This window comes from Scatophagus argus, chromosome 18 (assembly GCF_020382885.2).
Source record: "Scatophagus argus isolate fScaArg1 chromosome 18, fScaArg1.pri, whole genome shotgun sequence".
Classification (NCBI taxonomy): domain Eukaryota; kingdom Metazoa; phylum Chordata; class Actinopteri; family Scatophagidae; genus Scatophagus; species Scatophagus argus.
Genome location: NC_058510.1, coordinates 5,129,323 through 5,151,647, shown reverse-complemented (window position 1 = coordinate 5,151,647; position 22,325 = coordinate 5,129,323). Strand labels below are relative to the sequence as shown.

The 22,325-nt window shown below is 41.3% G+C and overlaps 1 protein-coding gene across 1 annotated transcript in view; it reads right to left on the bottom strand.

The window, feature by feature from the left end:
* Positions 1-3,734: 3,734 nt before the first annotated feature.
* The window catches only part of jph1a (junctophilin 1a), a 28,942-nt gene continuing 10,351 nt past the window's right edge, over positions 3,735-22,325 (bottom strand). Inside the window, exons 4-7 of the mRNA XM_046371819.1 lie at positions 14,076-14,194; positions 6,781-7,514; positions 6,468-6,564; positions 3,735-6,286 (exon numbers count right to left, since the gene is read on the bottom strand). Of these exons, the coding sequence (XP_046227775.1) occupies positions 6,484-6,564; positions 6,781-7,514; positions 14,076-14,194 (934 nt within the window). The 3' untranslated portion in view covers positions 3,735-6,286; positions 6,468-6,483. The remainder of the gene's footprint in view (positions 6,287-6,467; positions 6,565-6,780; positions 7,515-14,075; positions 14,195-22,325) is intronic.

Sequence of the window (22,325 nt, the reverse complement as noted above, 5' to 3'; positions counted from 1 at the left end):
TACATACAAACTCTCTTGTCATGCCAAGTGATATCATCCACCCGTTTAACACATCAACCGTATGCTTTCTCGGATCACCCCGTCCTGCGCACACCGAGGCCATTCTGGTAATGGCCTCCAGTTAACCTGCTAGAAAAATCTCTAATTAAATGTTTGTGTTTGTCTGACATATTAAGCATCGAGCATTGTTACAAAGTAGATGCATACCGTGATGTTTACTTAGCTCATATGTGGTTTAAACACCTCTCTCCTTCACTGCCTGTTTCGATACCACTGAGTCAGTCATATATCAATACATGGGATCATTTCTGAACAACACATTAGCTTAGTTGAAGAGGCCTTGAATGAAACCAGGTCAGAATTTTGGTCGTGATGGAGAAAGATGGGGGAGGGGGGTCGTTGGGCATCTCTTCTCTGAAAAGATGGAAAGGCTTGTCACAATGAATTTGAGGGTACTGTCCCTTTTGCCTCCAGCCAGTCACAGTGCCCAGAAACTCTTATGCTGGTCCTTATCCCATGAAGCTTTGCTGGAGAGGAGCATCATCAGCCCATAATAATTAAACTATTTTAATAAATAAAGCTCTGTCTTGTTCATGTAGCCTCATCACCAAGATAGACTGTGATAGTTATAATGTGACATGCAGAAAGACATACCAGACTCTGATTTTATTACGTGATTTCAGGATGAGATATGCTGAAGCAGATCAGCTCTTGTTGCAGTGCGACATGCAGTAATGTCATTTGGTGACAGTTTGAACACTGACTCACGTGGCACACATCTGCCATGTGCGATTCTTGGATGGACGCAAAGTCTGGAAAATTGTTATATCATTCAGTTCTTCGGAAATGTTATTACAAGCTGATGGCTGGCACTGGCATCAAAAAGTGTGCTCATCATGACTGCTGTCCTCAAATGTGATACTCTTATGCACCATAATATAGTGGTTGAGCATATTTTTTGGATTAATAGATGCAGCCTTGTTTATCAAACAGATATGGAGTCACAAAGAAAGGGGACTTTTATGTACGTTATCAAAATATTTCTGAAAATTACGGCTTCAGCAGCTAAAGCAGGAACATAATGCACTCTGAGCCACTGAGTCACTAAAGCAACATCAGTACAATCATGATTAAAATTGCACTCCATCATATAATAATGATTCAAAATGACCAGCTTGTGCAATCATTAAAACAAAGAGGTTCGGTCATAACCTGGTCACAAGCAGGAGAAACCATGAAATGATCTGAAAAGTCCTTTAAAAGATGTTCCTGCTTCACATCTTTGTTTTCTGCAAAACAGTCTTAGTTTATTGCCCCTAGTCCTCACAAGATGAAAGCTTCAAATGGCATAACAGACAGACGGAGTGGATGTGACAACCATTTACTTTCAATAGCCTGAGGCTAACACACTTGTGTCAAGGCCTTGCTTGTCTGACCTATAATGACTCACCCAACAGACCCCGATAACAAATCCCTTACCATAACTCACATGTCATTAGATAAACAGGACACGAAAAGTCTTGTGCTAATCGGCATGTAAGTGAATTGTGTTTACCTTTCAGTCATCATTGTACTATCCCACCAAAAAAGGGTTGGTGGGAACATTAGCAAAGAAAGTGCTCTCCTCACACGTGATAAGGCACTGGCAATAGTTCACTTCAGATGACAGAGTGATTGGTTTATGCTTTTATAACTGAGGTTTGTTTGTGTAAATATAACAGATGAAGCGATGCTAAGCTAAGCTAGCTATGCGAGGCATGGAAAGGGGATCTTCTTAATACTGATGTCTTAGCAACAGTTTTTAAAAACGCTGGGCACTGATATCCCCTCACTGCTTACAAGCCTCAATCCAATTTTAGAAGCACAACCGAGTTGCTTTTTAGCCAGAAGGTGGAGGCTTGGTCTCACCAAGGCAAGTTAAATATACACATGAGAAACTCTTGCTTTCATCTCAGTGGGTACATGCAAGGCTTGACATGCCTGCATTGTATGGCCAAAGCAATGCTCACAGACACACAGCAGAAAAAGAAGCACATTTCTTGAAATCATAGTTGATTTATTTTTTACCAGAAGTCAATCACCAAATCAACAAATTGAGCAAATCTGTGACAAATTATAACAACCCCCTGACCCTATTTTGCATTTATAAACATTGCATAAACATTAAGTGGTTTATAATCTATAGTTCTACAGTGAAGCAGTCATAGGCAGCGTAAACAGTTAGTGGATGTTTGTAAAACTGTATGTGTTCTTCCATTTGTAACTGTTTATTGGGCATCAGGTTCAAAAGGTATGAAAACTATTTTAAAATACATTAACAACTATATGATATAATGTTATGAATTCATTAGCGATGGATGCTTAATTGAAGGAGTCACTGTTGTTGACAAATACATTAGAAAAGGTTAACTATGTCCTTATGTCTGCTTACAAATACAGTATTACTACATCATTGTTTGTCATTTATTTATTTATTGTTAATGCTGCCTATAAACTCTAAGTAAGGTTAAGTTTGATCTTTATTTGCTGGCTTTAGTTTGCTACCTTTTAAGAGACTGTCTTAAATGTTTTGTCATCAACACTTACAAAAGCATCATGCTTAACAAATTCATGGTTACAAAATCTGGCCAGTTATTACTGTTTACAGGCTGGTCATGCATTATGCATTATTATTATTATAATCTTTTTCTTTGTGTTATTATCTATTTTAAGGTCCAGAGTGTGGGGTTCAGGGGAATTATTGTTTCTACAGTGGCCCAGAATGGCGCGAACACTGGCTCTAGAGAGAACCTTTCACGTGTTTTTTGCACTTGATGAAAGTGGGATGCGCTTATATGGTTTTGGTTTATATTTGTCCTGATGAGCAACCACAGCTTGTCTAGCATGCTGTGTCATATCAGAATAGTAACATAGATATTCTATATTATTACCGACAAGTTGAGCTTCGCATAAGGGATTTAGGTGTCAAGTGATTATACTCATCTGAATACTCCTTAAGAGGAAATGATATAACCTGATAGTTTAACATGGAAGACAAAGTAAACACTTAAATGAAAAAAGAACTTGCCAAAAGTGAGTTAAGAGCTCAAATGTACCGCCAGCTAAATTGGCTCCACAGAAAATCTTAACGTACACTCTGGAGCAGCGTGAGATGAGGAAACTCTCTGCAGGCTTTGCAGTGTCTGCCAGCGTCAGGGCAGGAGGGCACAGCAAGTGCACGACATGGCGCTGCAGATTCCAGGCAGGTGCCGCTGCTGGTGTAACACGACACTAATCCAAGGCTGATCAGCAGTGGAAACAGTACAGACTGACCCCAGACAAAAGTGGGGCACCTGCTTGGGCTCGCACTGTTGATGTGAGACCCCGACAAAGTTACTTTGATTTCATGCCTGCTCTTTCCCCTCCGGATCTCATTATGAGAAGGTCACCAGGAGGCTAAGCACAGACAGAAGGATGAACCTCACACAGAAGTGAACATGAGACTGGAATTTAACACATTCGTAGAAGACAAGAAATCCTTGTGTCTCTCCATCCAAATCCATCCAGTGTAATCATTTATATGTATATATATATATATGTGTGTGTGTGTGTGTGTGTGTGTACATATGTATGGAGAAGAGAGAGAGAGAGGGAGGGAGAGAGAGGGAAAGAAATCAACATATGAAGTCACCTGAACACTTGAAAGTTATGATGCTAATATGCTACTAATGTAAAAATATCAGAAATAAGCAGGATGTACTTTAACAAGGCATAACATCTTTATTGTTATACACATAATTTCATCTCCAAAGACTTTGCACAAATCAGTGGGGTAACACGAACCTTGAGATATCAAAAGTCTCCTCGCAGTTCCTCGTTATATCCTAAAATACTCAAACAAGTACATCTGCCTCTCACATCCCCAAATGGTACATACAGTACATCCAATTAGAAACAAAGTAGTTTTTTCCACTGTCAAACATTACTATATGTGCATTACATTACCAATTACAAAGAAGTTATAATCATTGTCAAAATACAGGTGTGCAAATTGTTAGAAAAATACCAACTCATACCAGATTCTGGATTGTGCTCTGTAAAAATCCTTACAAATAGTATATAATAATCTATATATAAACGACTCCAACATGCAACATTGCATTTCAAAAAATATTCCATAAACAGGCTGTTCTGTTAAACCCTCTGAAACTCCAGTCTCATGTGAAGACTGTTAAAACAAGAAAAAGAGGGTGTAGCAAAGAAAGGGAGAAAGTTGTTAATTAATGCACCACATCTGTAATACAACAAGATTTTTGAATCATTTGTGTCTTAGACTGCGTTTATTGTCTATTCCAGGTTTTGAATAGAATTAAATTAGTTTCCAGTAGTTTTATGGACAATCTGCTGACATCTAACTGACTGACGCATTCGCACAATGAAATACATGCTGCTCGTTGTGTAACCAGCAATATAGTCAAGTTAGACCTCAAAAGTGAATTTGAGCAAAGACAACCCAGCCATATTAAAGCCCTTTTTATGATGACCAATGTCCACAAATGCATCAGTTGAACAATTAATTAATTAATAAATAATTAATCCTGATAGTGATGACAAGTAAATGTCAACCATATAAAATATATAACCACTTAAAAAAAAAATCGAAGAAAGAAACTCATGCCATACCTGCAACAAAGACTACAAACAGCTACGATGAGGCAAGTTCAAAGCAGGATTTAGATGATGACAACAGTCAAAGTATCCCCCACACTACGAAGTTAAGACAAGGATGGCATCTCTTCCCCTCCCTCTCCTTCCTCATCTTTTTCTGAGGTAAACAGTAGTACTGTTAAAGACATTTAAAGGCGTCTCTCCTTGTCCCTGGTGCCACATTCCCCATGGCCTCAACCTGAATAAATTCAACTTCCACTGTCCACGAGACTGTTTTGATCCAGTCTCAAAAACGTGCAAGCACTGCTGGGCCTGCAGAAGCAGTCGTGTGAACTGTGTCTATGCATTTTATACTGAAACAATGAAAGCAATGACTAGAATGAGGGAATACAAGCAAAAAGGTCTAAGCATGGACATGAAAGATTTTTCATTGTGATCTAATAAATAACGTAAGACATTTTTTTACTTCACTCTCACAGAGCTGGATAGCTTTTAGTGTGAACCTCCTTACTAAACGCAAGGCTGGCCATTAACAGACAACCTGTCTCAAAGCCAACCTATGCAAATTACAAGAATCTGACAAAATAAATGGAACATAGGATTTTTATAATGATACAACCCCCCTTTTTGGTAAATTATACTATAAGCTTTCCTTTGAAAAGAAAAACAAAAAAAAACAAACAAACAAAAAAAAAAAACATAACATATTGCACTTTCAATGACATGAATGTGACAAATGTCAAATTACACCTGAATTGTTAGTAATGATTAAAATTTCAGAATAAAAGGGAAAACCAACTGATTTACTCCTTTTTGGGAAGAGAACTAATTTCCTTTCCACTGCGAGTATATGACTGCAGGTAACCAACATTCAGAGAACAACAACAAACACAAAAGCTACAATAAAACAGAAAACAAACAAAATGTTAAAACTGTACCATGCAAGGGGAGTGTTTCAAAGCAGTGTATCCCGTGTTACGATGGACGGAGCTCGACAGAGCTGCTGTGATGATTGGGTAAACGGAGTAAGACTGGCTAGTGACCGTGCTAGCACTGGCTGCTGGCAACGGCCGTGCCCAGTTTCCTGTTGCAAGACTGGTGTGAACCCCCGAAACGCTCCGTACACCCGAGCACACTCCCGCTGCGACTGCCCCCCCACCCCACCCGAGCTCACATCTCCCCATCAAAACGTCAGATGGCAAAATAGAAAGGCAGCTGTTTGCTCCCATCATCTAAAAGTGCATCTCCACACTCTTCCAGCAAAGTCCATCAGCCCACCGTTAGGTCTGCCAAGGCAGTGGGAGTGGGCTACAGAGACCAGCTTGGATCAGCACACGTGTGGGTTTCAATTACTTCTTTTTTTCAGACAGTATATGTTTGGTTGCATTTTTTAATTTTTTTTTTTAATCTCACTAGACACAACATTTCACCTCAGCTTTTAGAGAAGCTAAAGGAGTGCTAATTCATGGGGCTGGTCCTAAAGAAGGCCCATGGCAGGTTGGTGGTACTGATGCCTTCCTCCTGATTCTCTTCGGTGCCACGTTGATTCCTAAACACCTACGGCCACCCCCATGTCTCACTGGCGCCATTTTCATGTTTCAAGGCCGGTGATGCAACTGCACTGGTTGCCATGGTTTCACTGCAACATAAAACAGTTTGTTGAAATTTATTTGGCTGCTTGTCACATTTCAGACATGCACTGTGGCATGCAGGACATGGACAAAAGGGCAGATTCATCTTTTAAAAAATACATTATTTCATCTGCTTCTCATTCATATTTGTTGACAAATAAATGTGTCTGGGTATATAAATGAACTTACCTGAGAAAGAGCATCATCATGTCAGAAAATGGACAAATATAATTGCAAGGCCAATATTCAACAGCATTACCATAGCAACAAGGATGGAGTTGGGACCCTGCAAAGAATGACATTATGATAAAGAGATATTAAGATAAGATAAGATCATAGTAAGATTTGAATAGAAAGAAGAAGGCATTACTAAAGGAAATAGTTCTATTTCAAATGTTTTTTTATTTTTGGAAAATTTTTGTCCAAGGGCATATGCAAAATCCCCACTATGGCAAACTGCTCCTTCAAAAAAACTGTTTCCTGTCCTAACACTGATACTTACCGTTTCTTCTACGCTGTCTGCAATCTCCATACTGGCTTTCTTCGTGTCTGCGAGGCTCTTTGGCTTTAGGGAATCCTGCTTCCTGAGTTTATGGTCGCTCTTGCTCTCCCGTATGGAGGCTGGCTTAGGAGTAGGGGTGCTAAAGGACTTAGGGGGTTGTGGGGGCATACGTGCCAGGGCCAGGGCACTTGGCTCCTCTTCTTGATCCTCCTCAGGGTCTGGGGGTGGAGGGACCCTTGTAGGGGCCTTGACGTAGTAACTGTGGTATTCACTGTGGAGCTCGCCATTGACTGGAACTGCAGGAGGCTGCAGAGGAGGAGCGGATGCTGTGGTAGACTGCTGAATTTTAACAGGTTTAGCTGGAGCCTCGACATGCGCATGAGAACCTTTGGGACCATCAGTGACGGACAGTTTCTCCTCTTTACTCAGCTTCCTGTTAGACCGTTCGTCCTTGCTGCCCTTATGACTTGGCTTCTCTTCTTTGCTTGTCTTGCGTGAAGGTTTTTCCTCTTTACTGGTTTTGCGGCTGTTGCTGTTGGCAAGCTGACTTTTCTTCTTGCTGGAGGGAGGCGAGGGGGGAGGCGTGGCTACAGGGCTGGTCGCAGGGGAGTGAGGAGGAGTAGTACCTTTGCGGTAAAAGTGGGGAGAATCTCTTGGGGACCTGTCCTTCTTTTCTACAGGGACCTCTTTAATCTCCACAGGCTCCTTTAACTGTTGTTTCATGTAGTCAGGTCCTGCAGAGATGAGAGAGATAGCACAGGTTAACATATTAAATCATAATCTACATGCCTATTACTACAATAAAGTTGTAGAGCAAAAGGATGCCACACTGTTTACTACTTTGGTTTGGTTGCAAATTGGGAAACAGTTAAAAGCAATATCCATCACTGTTTTAACACAACAGTTTGATTTTTGGAAAAGACTTCTTTTGTTGTTGCTGTGAAATAGAAAATTGATACCACTCTCACTCTAAGGTTTTTTTGGAACTGTGGTGGAGTTAGATGACCTTCTGGGTTTTTCAAAGATCAGATTTTTCAAAGATTTCAAAGATTTTTTTCAGAGAAACGGATGCTCAGCTCTGTGGCTCGGATGTAATGACAGCAGCCTACACGAGAGGCACAGTCTGGAGCTAACACCTGCCTAGCTCACATAGTGAGAATGCATTAAGGACCACCACAATCCCATTTATCTGCAGTGCAGACACGTTTCAGCGATAACACAGGAGATTCTGAACCTGTCACCAAAGATTTAATTTAAACCAAGGCCGGTAAAGCATACTTGAACTTTCAAATAAAATATTCATGAATCAACATTATATATGCAGTCATTCTGGAAATACTGAGGAAGACAGTGAAAAATAGACCGATTAATGCAGGGTCACCAACGCTGTTCCACAAAGGAAGCCTCTTCTGGAGGATCCTCTTTATCATCAGTAATTCTCTTTTATTAGTGTGTTGTTTTCCTGGAAAAGGCCTTCGCACATCAGTTCTTAGCAACAAGCTAACATGATTGTACAGATCAGTCTTTACTTTAAGATGCTATGATGCTATGATGCCTTTTCATTTGTCTGGAGAAGTTCATACCGTTGGCCACTTCCTTTCCCTCCATCAGGAGTTGCTGGACTGGGGTTCTGGGTTAGAGGACACAGATGATGAGTAATACTAGACTAAATGCACACTCCTGATTTAACTACATATCTTTTGAATTTTCCTTATTTACATTACACCCTCTAATGCGTGGACAGTAGTCCCTGAATCTGAATCTGAATGTAAACGCCTTTCTGCATGTGAGAGAAATGACACTACAGTCTTTTGTTCTGTACACAATTAATATTTATTAGAGACATCAGGCTCTTTGTTTGCCTATTTTTTTCTTTTCTTTTCAGTTTGCCAAAATTAGACAGTGTCAGAGTGACTAACACGGGGACAATGCTGCCTTGTTCGAAGTACATCAGATGGCATGAGCAGAGAAGGATCCTCAGCATCCCATACAGCCAATATGAATTAGAATTTTATAGGCAACCCATTTTATATGTGTATGTAGAGAGAATGAATGAATTTTGAAGATTAGTTACTAAACTCAAGTCTTTGCTTGTTTTCCACTCTTCTTCACCCCCAACCAGATGCCACATATTCATGTTAGTGCGTTCAGTACTGACTGGGTTACTGGGTTGAAAAACCAGTTAATCTCAGAGATCAATGAGAAGGATTTACAAGTTGCCTCTTATATATATGCCACCTATTAAGTTAACACACTGTAATTCAATAAAAGAGTTCACATTGTTTTACATTTGGCACTTATCTCTTCTGGGAACAATTGTGTGAACCTCAAATCCAGAAGGAAACAAGTGTATCCAATCCCATATCAGCGTAAACTGTCTTATCACAGAATGTTTTGGGCCTCAGTACTCATAAGCCCCAAGTATTTTTCGGCTGCGTGGCATTCTTAATTTGTTTCATAACCGCCACGACCAATAAGACCCACTACAAAGAGGCAGGAGGACATTTGAACATCTGTGGGGCTTAATATATCTGCTGAGCTTAATTTCACACCATAACTCAATAAGAGTTAGGGCTTCGTGGGAGGGCTTGAGCAGTTCCACTTTGTTTGGGGACAGATTCCTGCAGGGGTTCCAGGCATTTTCTGAATGGTTCTCAGCACTTAAATGAGCCCCTGCCATACATACATTGACTACACTACACTACACTTCCAAGACCACGCTAAATTCCAGAATATGCCGAACTTGAACATGCTAGTTGGAAATACTGAAATCTTTTGGAAATTTCACTTTGCTGAATATCATTTCCTCTGGTCGTCTGGTAGATATTTTTAACATGTCGATCTTGTTGTGATGAGTGAGTGATGATTTATTAGATGTGCTCTACCAAGGAATCCTGACATGTCAGCTGGAACATGTGCTGGGACTCAATTACCCAAATGGCCGTGGTGTTTCTTTCATCTGAACATTAATCAGCTGGGCCGAGTCTGCAGCCCTCCAAAGAGGGTCATTAAAATAGGCCGCAGTTTTAGTCATGACATATAGACAAAAGTACTCAACACAAACCAATGCACAAATGAAGATGTGAATTATGGTATTCAGAGGATTCTGTCCCTCAAATTATCCCGATTTTGTTGTTCTTTTGAAGAAAAGCTCGACTGTAATATGTACTGTGTCATTTCTTCCAGCCTCATCATTGTCTCTTTGAGGTTATTAGAATACAAGCTTTTGTTTAAGCTGTGGTTGCCAGTTCCTTTCATGTTAATCCACAGCACATTTTCTGCTCCAGTGCTCTCTTAGCAAAACACACACGTGCATGGCCATATACTCACACAAACCACAACAGATCGGCTGCTTGAGACCCATCCTAATCACCACTGACCTTAATATAAGATGAACAGCAGTAGCAAGAGGGGAGCTTCAGTATGCATGTGCACGCGTGGACGTGTGTGTGTGTGTGTAGGCGGGAAGGAGTGCAGAATTATCACATCTGTTGCCATTGTGCCTCATTCTGGGTTTAACAGAAACTTCATAGAGGGACAGTAGCTTCTAATCAAATAAAACATCCAAGATGAAAAACCAATTTTGGCCTGAAAGGAGAAACTAATCTCGTCTTTCATGAAGACAACACTGACCCAAGGCTTTTGTTGCTATATGAATGATGACAGGTCTTGGTTGCTGCCTTGCCTTTACATCTTATTAAAAGGGATGGAAACGTACATTTCCTAAGGCAACCTGTGTATGTGTTTTTGTGTGTCTATGTGTCAAATATAATAACATGTCTTCCAAGTGACAGCCATGTGCATTTTCCTTGTTTCTGTTCTCCGTGTATGATGCATTTGGTTATATTTTATTTGATTCACATTCTAGTACTGATATTATATATTTATCAGTCTGTTCTGTGGGTTGTGATCTCAGCATGTTCTCTATGCTGTTATATTTACCATTCATAGCATTTTAGATTTTCTCTTTCTTCCTCCTACTCACACTGGCACACTGGCAGATGGGCAGGGGGAGCTGTCATTGTTTGGCCAGATTACTTCCACTTCTACTGTTACACACACACACATATACACACTTACATTTGTACTTGCAAAAGCACATGCAAATAAATTATAACCCATTGTCTGTGGCTACTTGTTAAATGTAATTACTGTCTACCGGAGCTTTGCTTGTAGGTGGTTATAATGCAAAGGAGAACAAGGGGGGGCCTCATGTTCACATGAAATAACATGTGATTGATAGAGACATGACATTCAGCATTAAAAGAGACAAATTCAGACGAGGAAACAGCAGGAAACGTGGCAGGTTTCTCCAGTCACAAGCTTTACATTTTATGGATCTGAATACATCTGCATATTTTGGAAAGGGAACCATTTTTAAAACGTTACTCATGTCTCTTTGAAATCTTCCTCATACAACTCTGATGAACTTCAAGTCCCACATTATTTTATATGCTCTTCATTTCATGCAGTATTATTCCAGCAGTGGACCTTTACCTCGATCATGAAGTACTGTGTGACATGCACGTAATGTCCCTTCTACCTGACAACTTATGACCACCATATCCCCAAATGGGACTGATAAAAAATGTTTTTGAAATTCATTTGGAAATGGGTCATATCACAGCTAACTCAAAATACCTTACATTTATCTTTGAAAGTCCTAAGAAGTTGTTACATGACTTTAAACTTCAGCTGAACTGCTGCCTTGAAACTTACGCCACAACACCTGCTGCCATGAATATAAAGCAACACCTGCTCGTGTCTGGTTTTCAGCCCTGACACGACCAGACTTTTACGGTTCCACCTGGTCCAAGTGTACCTTGACTGGGTCAAACTGGGCTGATCCCTGCTGGGCCCTCCAACCCCCACCCTATCCCCAGCGACCGGTTGAAGGAAGGGACAGCTGCTCTGCGTCAGCCCTTGAGAGAAGTGAGTGCAGGGCCGAGCTCCTCTCAGTGCATAAGGATTTCAGCTATGTCTCCATTAGACCCCAGTGAGAACCAAATATAGCCCAATTAACGTCACGACACAGGCCACGCCCAGCTAACCCTCGCTGCTCCCCCTCTGGGGTGCTGTATGTGAACCAATCATAAAGGTCAGGGTCCTGTTCCCTGTGACCCTCTCTTCTCTTTTGAAGTACACACTCCCAATCTGGGTGATAATCTGCTATGAGTCTGAAATGCCAATTACAAACAACAAGGGGTTTAGACCCCTGGTTGTTACCCTAGAGGACTTATTAGAAGCTGAGGGATGGGGTAAGTGAGAATGTTTCAGCAGTAAAGGTAGACGTCCAGGAAGCTGCGCAGATAAGTTTGGGAAAGTCACAAGTTCCCTTTAATGCAGGATACTCAGATTGAGTGACTTGGTCCTACTGTAACATTAAGAGAAAGACAAGGTTAGGAGTCTAAACTGACTTGGGATACACAATACATTTCTTTTTCTTTAAGGATGACAACAGTGGCAGTCATTTTGCCATGAAGCCACAGATAGGGGCAAGTGTTTACACTAAACCATGATATAACATGCCTTAGGAGAAACCGTACACCAGCAACAAACCTAAAAGTAGGCCATTCTTGATTGAATCTTACATTATCTAAAAATAAAAATTTAAAAAAAAACACAAAAAATGGGGTTCGCTGCTGCCTGTCAGGCTTTTGGCTGGGATTTCCAGACACTCTTACGCAACTGAACGTTTAAACGCTGCTGCTCAGATGTCGCCATGCGCTGCACATTATTATGACATCAACCACTTTCCCATTCATGATCTGACTTATAAGGCAAGGACACTCTCCGCACAGACTTGCGAACCCGCAGATCATCCGCCCTGCCAAGTATGACCACCGTTTTCCACAACACAAACAAGCCGCAGGATGTCTCTGGCCTGGGCTTGCCATTTCTGCGGCTTAGTGGAGGGACATGCTTGAATGGGTCCCATTGTCAATCTGTTTGTCACCCACTATTTTGTGGTGGCTTTTGGCAAGGGCCCAAGGTCAGCTAGCCCACAGGCCTAAATATATTACACACAGTGGAAGAGGTGGGATCTTTCACTATAAATAAAAATAAACAAAAAAGGTATGACATAGCACTTCTGAATATGCTAGCATTTTTCAAGCAATATTAATAGAACAACTCTTTGTTTATTTGTGAAGAACTGCTTCTACATGTTAAGTAAAAATAAAAACTAATCTGCTCTCACAAAAGACCACATTTACCCAAGAAGGGAAAAAAATAAGATAATTGCCTTTCCTGATGTTGTCCTCTTTGTGCCCTTATGTTTCACCTCTGAACACATGTGCATCACGAGATCTTTGACAAAAAAGGACTGTAATCCTCACTCTTTACTCACCATTGCCCTATAAAACTCACCTTACCTTGTAAATGGACTAAACTGAGATGACTTGATACCCTATGCTGCAAGCTTCTGTATAGCATGATGGTGTGCCTGTTAAAGATCCAGGCACAGGAAAGATGAGAACTGCTTTGGTTTAGTAGGTTTCCTTGACCAGTACTCAAAAACCTGTAAAACATTTCTGTACTCCACTAAAGCACAAGATGGATATGATCTGGAAAAACAAAAAACTAAAATAACATAAAACCTTGTTTTTCTCGGATTTTTTGGCAGAGTTTATGATTGCAAATTTTAGTGAGTTTTTCCAAGCAACCAGTTACAACAGGCCTTTGAGAGCAAAGACAAGGCTTCCATCCAGTATACAGTACCCTGCTTCAAGCTAGCGCTGCTTTGTCTAAGCACAAACACAGTCCTCCATTGTGGCGTTAGAAGTCATCCTCAATACTCCTAGTCTTCGATTACAGTCCTGGAACACCAAACCCTACGCTTTTGTGCTCCCAGAACAAGCTCATTACTGACTCAGACACAGCCTGCGTAAACAACTCTGAAACTGTGCAAACAGCATTATTCATATAAAGTACCCAACCTCTTCCTAGTTACCCAATGAATGGAGGTGGAGGTGAGAGGGAATAACTGTCTCATTGCTGGGGGTGTACTACTCATGTTAAAACCTCAACCGCATCCCAACACTCACAGCACATACAGTTGCTTCACCTGAGGATCAGTAATGTCTAAAATGTCTGAAAACCTTTTCTAAAATATTTTCAAACATGCATAATAACCCAAGAATCATGCAAATATTGTCACTTGGAATAGTCTATTGTACTTCATCAACTGCGCTGATGACACACTGATGTGCTCCGCTAACCACTCAGTGTACCTGCAGTGCACTGTTTATTATTCAGACAGTGGCATCCAGAGAAGGCTTGTTGTTTAAGGTTACCTGGTTGGTAGAAGTTGGGGGAGAGCTCCCTGGCAACCGCCCTGGCAATTTCAGAATCGTGCACGGCGGAGAGGGCGGCCTGCTCTGCAGCTTCGCTTTTTGTCCTGGCATGGGCCGTCCTGGAAAGACACAAACAGAGACAATAGGAGAGTTGCACGGTAATTCAGAGGTAAAGGTAAAGATAAAGAAGGCGAAAATCACCATGGCTGAAGGACAAACATCCACAAATGCATATTTTTTTCCAAAATGATTAGTCTGTGACTGGTGTGACACTTACTTCATTAAGAGAGACACATCAACTTTCTTCCACAATCTTTTTCGTTTCCCTTTTTGCTCATCTCTGACCCTGACCCACCCTTTGTCATCATCTCTGTGCTGTATCACTCAGTCTGTCCCTCTTGAGGACAACATAACACCTCCCCTTGTGCTTCTATCTCAAATCCAAATCCTGATTTTCCCAGTGGAGTGCAGCCAGAACCAAGCAAGACCTTAATCCAGTCCTGAGCACTGTGCTGCTGCTGGACCATACGGGAGCAGTGCCCAAAAGGCACGTACACACATATACATCATATCATATACATACCTGTTGTGTAGTTAAGACTTAGGTTTGAATGCCAGGCTAGTCAACATTCATTATGGAAGTTGTTTTCAGTTCTATTCTATAAATGACCATAAGAGAATTGACACAGTAATGACAAAAATACTGCAGAACTTAGACACCAGCATGAGAAAAAGTTTGCACCAACATCTTCTATACTGTGCTGATGCTCAAAAACCAAAAGGCAGACGAGTAATACGTTTTGGGATCAATGTGAGCTTAGTATTAGGACTGAGAGGTATTATGGGTGCGTACCATGGATAGACAGACAGAGGCTGGGGGTGACCTGCTTAACAAATCCCATGAAAACTCCACCGAAACATACTGTATGTGTACACATGCTTGTGCACATGCAAACACACCAATACTAATATGAGTAACCATAAGTACAGGAGGCACTGGTGAGGGGGGATGTTGCCACCTGCTACCACCAGACTCCATTCAAAAAAGACCTAATTATGCAACAATGCGAAACAGTAAAAGCCATTGGATTAGTTACTTAATGTATGAACAGAGAGTAAGGAACCCTGACACAATACACAACAGTATATGCAACATGAAATGCAAGGATCCTGTTGATCTGTCCAAATATCACTGTAAGTATTAAGAGCCTTGTACCCTGCTTAACCCCACTCATCCATCTTCCTCTCCCTCTTTCTTTCACCATCCTGTCTCTCTTGCAATCAATGCTCCTGTTTTTTTCAATCCTTCTTTATCTGTCTATTAACGCCGTATCCCCCTCTCTTCCCCTCCCTCTCTCTGTCTCTTTCACAAGTGACCCCAACAGACAGATGTCTCTATTTCAGACTACTTCGCTGTCCTTGGACTCTGGGTTGTCCTGTTTTTGACAGGCTGGCACAGTAAGATATTAAAATGCATGAGGGGCCATATGCTGGCAGGAGAGACAGACCATTTCCTCTCTAGAAATAAGTCCCTGCATTACCCACAGACAGAGAATGCACTCAGGCTGTATTTACTGGCATTACAACCTCTGGAAATCGCTGACCAGCTGCAGATAAAAATTCGCATTTAAGACATTTTTAGCAATCACACACAGTGTAACACACACTGCCTTTGCTATGACTTATTACAAATATGTAGGAATTTCAATGGAGTGGCTAAACGCAGGTACAGTATAGCTTTGTGGTACCACTCAAGAGCACTTCATCATTTAAAACTGACATTAAAGCATTGCAGTTACATCACACAACTGACATGTATACTGTACACATCCACTTGCCACACATGCTACCAGAAGGACATACATGCGTCTATTTCTGAAATGTGTGAAATGTGCAGCCGAGTGAAAGGAGGCATGAATGCGTCACAATCATATACAGCATGCCCATGACATATCCTAAGGATCTTAACAGTTCCCTTTAGGTAGAGCTGGCACAAAGTCACGGGCAGATGCAGGAAGGGATGCAGACTGTTCACAGACACTATGTCTGGTGGCGGGAGGTGACAGGCAGAGAATGATGGGAGTGTGATAGAGCAGTGGGACAAGAGGAGAGTGAAATGAAAGGCGAGAAAACGTGGGCATGTGAAGCACAGAGACGAAAGGGTTGATTGGTTTTCTTCCAATATTCTGATATTCACGCTCCTTATAGCTCCTGAGGCAAGTATCTGACTCTTAAGCTGTTAAATGCTCCACTATATTCATCAGCTATAGTCACTCATTTTGTTAAAGTAGTTAAAAACACTGTAAATGAATGTAATGTATTTCTTTGCTTGTCATAGATTCAAGGCAAACAAAAGTCCACGTTTGCAAGCTCACGACTGACCTTTGAAAAAGTTTTAAGTTCTATAACTTGTCAGACCCCACTTGAGGCTGATATACCTCTGAATATAAAGCAACACCTGTTCATGTCTAGTTTTGGGCTTTGCAGGCACTCGTGCCTGATTGAGGGCTGGGGATGGGTCCAAGCAAATCAAGGCATTTGAATGCATCAGCGCACCTGCTGGCACAAATGCAAATATCACACAAGCCAACACAGACACACACAGAGAAATTTCGAGAAAGTGTAGAAAGAAGCGAAAACTTTGAAGCAGTTCCCTTTGGACTGAAGCTCCGTTTGAGGGATGAGATTGATGAATGCCTGTTGAGATCCATGGTTGGTTCATTACTGTGACAAATGAGCTGTGTGAAAAGTGTTGAGTCAGTTTGGCAAGCAGCACTTCGGATGCTCTTTCTCTCTGTGGAATGTGTGCCGATGTGTGTTTGAGAGAGAGGATGATGGTGAGAAAAGCGAACACAAAGAAAAAATGTATGGAAATGGAAGGGAGAGAAAGACAGAACTGGAGAGAGAGAGAGAGAGAGAGAGAGAGAGAGAGACAGAGAGAGAGAGAGAGAGAGAGAGAGAGAGAATGAGACAGATTGCCCCGCTAAAGACTCCTGGGTATTTAGAACTGCTGAGGCATTCATCTCAGCCCCTCTAATTTTACTGTAGGGTTAAATTTCAAACCCCAGCTCCAGTGTGGCACAGTGCATCCTCCTTTAAGGTTGCTCATACCTTGTCCTCCCGCAGAATACAGTATGCGTATGTTTCTATTATATGCCTGTTGTGTGTGTGTGTGATTGCATGTCGTATGTGCACATTCCCCTGATGAAGCTTCAGCCCTATTTGAGGAATCTCCCTCACATATGCTGACACAGACATGCACCTCCTTCATCTCTCAGTCCCCTCCACCCCTCTTTGCTTCCTCCAAAGTGCCACCCTCCCTTCTCCATCACACTGACCAAAGCCCCCTCCCCTTCAGTCCAAGCTTGGTAACTGGAATGCTGACTGGTAAAGTATATAATAAGACAGAAGATGAAGTCTTGACCTTGTCTGTGGTAAACATCAGCACTCAGCAATCTTCCTTTAAAACTCTCTGTTATCACCCACGACCAAGAGAAAAGTACTGCTATACAGCACAGAGTCATATTTTAAGACTCATTTGGACTCTGTGGCTCCTGTTCTGAGTGCATAAATCCACTCATATTATACATCATCAGCTATTACCGCCCTGTATCTTGCCCAAACAGTCCCCAGGTCCAAAGAACATTACACAAAACATCACAGAAAGTCTGTACAAATTAGTGTTTAGTTTGCCCTGCTCATATCTCTTATATACACGCAGGCCTGCTATTGAATTCCCGACTGGTGCTAATTCAGGATTACTCAAGCATGACTAACACCATTAGTGGTTGGCTAAAATGACTCTGAAATTATTCAGGAATTATTCCTGGGCTGAGGTCTGACCTCACATTACCAGGGGTTGCAGTGGTGAGGGGACAATGGCTACAGCAAATGAGGCTTTAAATGGGAGAAGGAGTAGGAGGGGAATATTTGGCCATGGCCATGTACTGTAGCCTACTCTAAGCCTTTTAGGTCTTAGGACATCTTTAGCAGGCTAGGGGTTTGGGTTCATTCTCCTTTCAACCTTGTTACTGCTCTCAGTAAAAGTAAAACTGAAAAGCAGAATCTTGATCAGTGAGTCTTCTTGAGATTTTCCCAGCCTTATGACAGACTAATCAAATTATATGTCTTCTGAAATAGGAACCAAAATGTTTTTTTGCACATTTCACCTACAACATGCAGGGTTTGTTTGATGTAACATGAGATACCATCCAAACACAAACACTTAGAGCACTGCAGCAGCATATAAACACAATCACAGACACAGGCACTTGAATAAATGACAAAACAATATGAAAAGCATGGGGTTGAAAGGCTGAAAGCATTAGGCAGGGCGCACTAAAACAGGACACTAAGCGAGAAAGCATGAGTGTGTCAAGTACACCTGTCAGATTGTAGAAGAAACGGATACAGGGGAAAAGACAAAGCCATGCCGATCGTTAGCCTACGTCTCGTAGGAAAACACAAGGCATGACACTGTGTGGCACAGCTTTAAGCAACAGAAACTATCTTAGAAAAATCTATGCCTATTTGTTGTCTTGCTGAGAGTTAGATGAGAAGATTGATACCACTGTTGTGTCTGTAGGCTGAATATGAAGCTACAACCAACTTTGGAAAGGAGTAGTTCAGGAACTAGCAGGAACTTTGGACGAAGCCAGGCTAGCTGTTTCCTCCTGCTTCCCACATCTTTCTAAGCTAGGCTAATAATCTGTAGACTACCCTCCTGGATCTATGGCTCATTTTTTCATTCTTGGAAAAATTTATCTGTACCTTTGTAACAGTCCATTTTTATTTTGCCTCCAAATAATGCATTTATTGTGTTTCCTCATGACACACAGGCTGAACTGGCAGGTAGAGACAGATTGAAGTTCAGCTCGCAAACAGACTTCATTTCTGGGAAAGAGAATGAGCAGAATCAGTTTTTGATTAAAAAAAAAAAAATCCCCAAACTCCATTGACATTTCTAGCTGTGGATTACAAACAGACCTAATCTCCCACTGGTGTTCTCTCCTTAGAATCTTTGCACTGACCCCTGGGCTGAGACTTCACCTGGCCTTTATCCAAAAACACATGGTAACAGGTACGTGTTCGTGCCTCAGGACATCAGTGCGTGAATGTGCATAGGTTCTTCTCAGAAACTGCGGTGACAGTAATATTCTGCATACTGCTGATATCTGCTATGTTTAATAATGTGTTTAATACCTGATATGAGCCTGTTGAGGGAGTGACACAGAACCCCTCGCTGATATGATCCTGCTAGTTTTGGTTAAGGGCAATGGCAGGGATTCAGACCTCATCTCTGCGCTCTCTGTGTCAACACTGCCAGTGAAACGTGGCCACAGCTGATAAAACTAATGACACAAAGGGGGAGGCGGGGTGGGGGACGTTCTGAAGCTGGAAGGGATGAGGAAACAGAAACTTAAAGCTGAGACATCTGCCAATCAAGCCGACATCACTCAAAATATAACCTGTCCTCACTACTTTCTTGACTTGCAAAGTTGTCATTTCAGATTGACAAAGATCGTTTCTGTTATTCATGGCACAATTCAAACAGGATCATTAACGACCATACATATTTTTTGTGAAATAAAATCTCATGTGGGGGTACTGGACAGGGAGGCACCTCTCACACAGTGGATTTAATTAACATGCAACTTGTATAAGAGATCGGCGATTAATATAATAACTAGACTAGACTACCATCACTAAAGTACTAAAGTAAAGCTCATGATTTTGAGGATTAGCTAAAAAATTAAGCTAAAACAGTAAATGAAATGACGTAGGTTGCAACTGTGATTTTAATTATTGATCATTTCTCTGAATTATATACAATTTATTGATCATCAGCATTTGCTGTTGACTAATTTTCTGCCCACCAACTAAACTGGATTTGTACTGCATCACACATTCAGTGCTCAAAGTAGACACACACACACACACACACACACACACACGACTCCACTGATGCAAATCAAGACATGCTGTCGCACGACTGTGCAAACATTACACACCTACATCATGCAAACTCACATCCGTACAAAAGCTTGAAAAATGGGTTACCTCTCATGCATGTGTTAACACACACACACACACACACATCAAATCTGCATGAGAAGTTGAAAAGGACCATTAGTGAGACATATCATAATGAGGCCTACTGGGAATCAGGCAGTCGGTGTGAATAAAGGACACACTGAGGTGCCTTCACACTGTCATCTCTCTGATAACAGTTCATAAATCTTTTGTAAATCTCCAACGAGAACCAGACATGCTGAACAGGTCTTAACAGATGAATAATAGTAATGTTAAACCAACAACGCCTCCTCACTCTGCAACTTCATAAACCCGGACTGACACGAAGTTGATGGCTGCGTGGCAGTAAGCACGATAGCCATCAGAGACACTTGAGCAAGCTGCCCAACCAGGCATCTGGCCTGTTTTAATGAATTTTCAAATGAACAAACCCAGACTAAAGCCCACTGTATGGGTATAATCTTACACTATACTACACACACAAACACACAAGTGAGATAAATTTTAGTGTGCTTTCACAAAATAAATATGCTAAAAACAATTAAGGAGACACAGGTGCAGAGAAACAAACACACACACACACACACACACACACACACACAGCCACTCCATGGTGTGTTTCATTTAACTATGAGGCTCAGCATCCGATGCTGAACCTGTGTGAGTAAAGGTCACATTGCCTGGCAACCACTTGAGCTTAAGGAATAGTTTTAATTATGGTCTGTGCGCTCTCTTCCAATCTCCTGCCACCATTCACCACACTGTCCACACACACACACGTACACAATCATATACACACAACCATCAATTTCCTCTTCAGTGCAAAGCTCAAAGGGGCATTAGCATTAGGTTACATCTGCTCACAGCTGAGAAACCGCGATGCAGTTGTGATGCACAATTTATTGTTTATTGCTATTTCTAACTGAAATACATTTGCATAAATAGTCAGCAATTATATAAAAACATTTATACAGTAATGTCTCACTACTATCAGCCACAAATATTAATGATAAAGTCCCCACTATTAAAATAATATAATCCAGTGGATTATTGTGACAAGATGACAGCGATAGATCGTCACTGCACAGCCATGTTTACACTGCGCCAATGGTACAGAAAATTGTACAGTGTCATCTGCTTGTGTGATTACTAGCGTGGGTGCATGCTTCACAAAGGATTTCTGTGTGGAAAAGCAATACTGTGACTCAACAAGAGAAGTGATAATTCCATAATCCAATCCGTGAACATCTGGAGTGAAAGCGGGCCTAGCTAGCCAATCAGAGTGGCTGAAAAGATTTAGCAGGGTACATTAGTACCCAGAGGTTAAAGATGCACGGCTGTGGTAGCAGGTACAGAAACAACAGACAGATTTTAAGAGTTCCTTCAGACAATGAAAACTGAAACAGACTGCTGTTTGGGGCCTGCTTTTTGTCAGCTATTATGACTAAATCTGGTGTCGCTGCCAGTCTTTATTTGAGCGTGAAATATTCAATGGAAATTTGAAAGTCACAAAGATGTGACATTTTCGTGTCCACAGGAAGCCTGTGTCACACCTTGTAATTCATAATCTTATAATAATGTTCACACAGTATTGATTTGTCAGCCACAGCAAGACTGAAGATCATTTAAAATAAGAATTCCACTCGCAACCCAAATCACAATGTAGTACAATACTTTGACAGAAGATGTCACTCATATCACAAACTTATGTGTGTGTGTATATTAAAAATGTTCTTTAAAATAAAATAAAACTCAGAAAATAAAATAAAATCGCATCTGATTTTAGGCTCAGCATCTCTGCTGCGTGTCTATTCATACACGCATGCTTTGTTCTTTGAGGAGTTAACAGGTTTTTCTCCCGAACAGCGGTGGCGGCTCTGGAGAAGGTCACGTATAGCGTTTTGGTAAGTCAGCACTTTTAGCACAGCCTAAAACCCAGTCACAATGTAATTGTTGTTGGCTTACAGTACATCATTGATTTTTTTTATATGGATTCGCCTCATCAGAGGCTTTAGAGCCATTGGTCTCAGCATGTGGTTGAGAATTGGCATACATGCTGTATCAATGTAAATTAATGTAAACAGCTCTGGAACAGACACATGGGGTTGGACATGACGGCACACTCACATTTGGCATTTTTACATAGTATCTGGTCATGTCATGTGAAACCCTCAGGAGGACAGCATATACATTTGAAGACACACACACACACACACA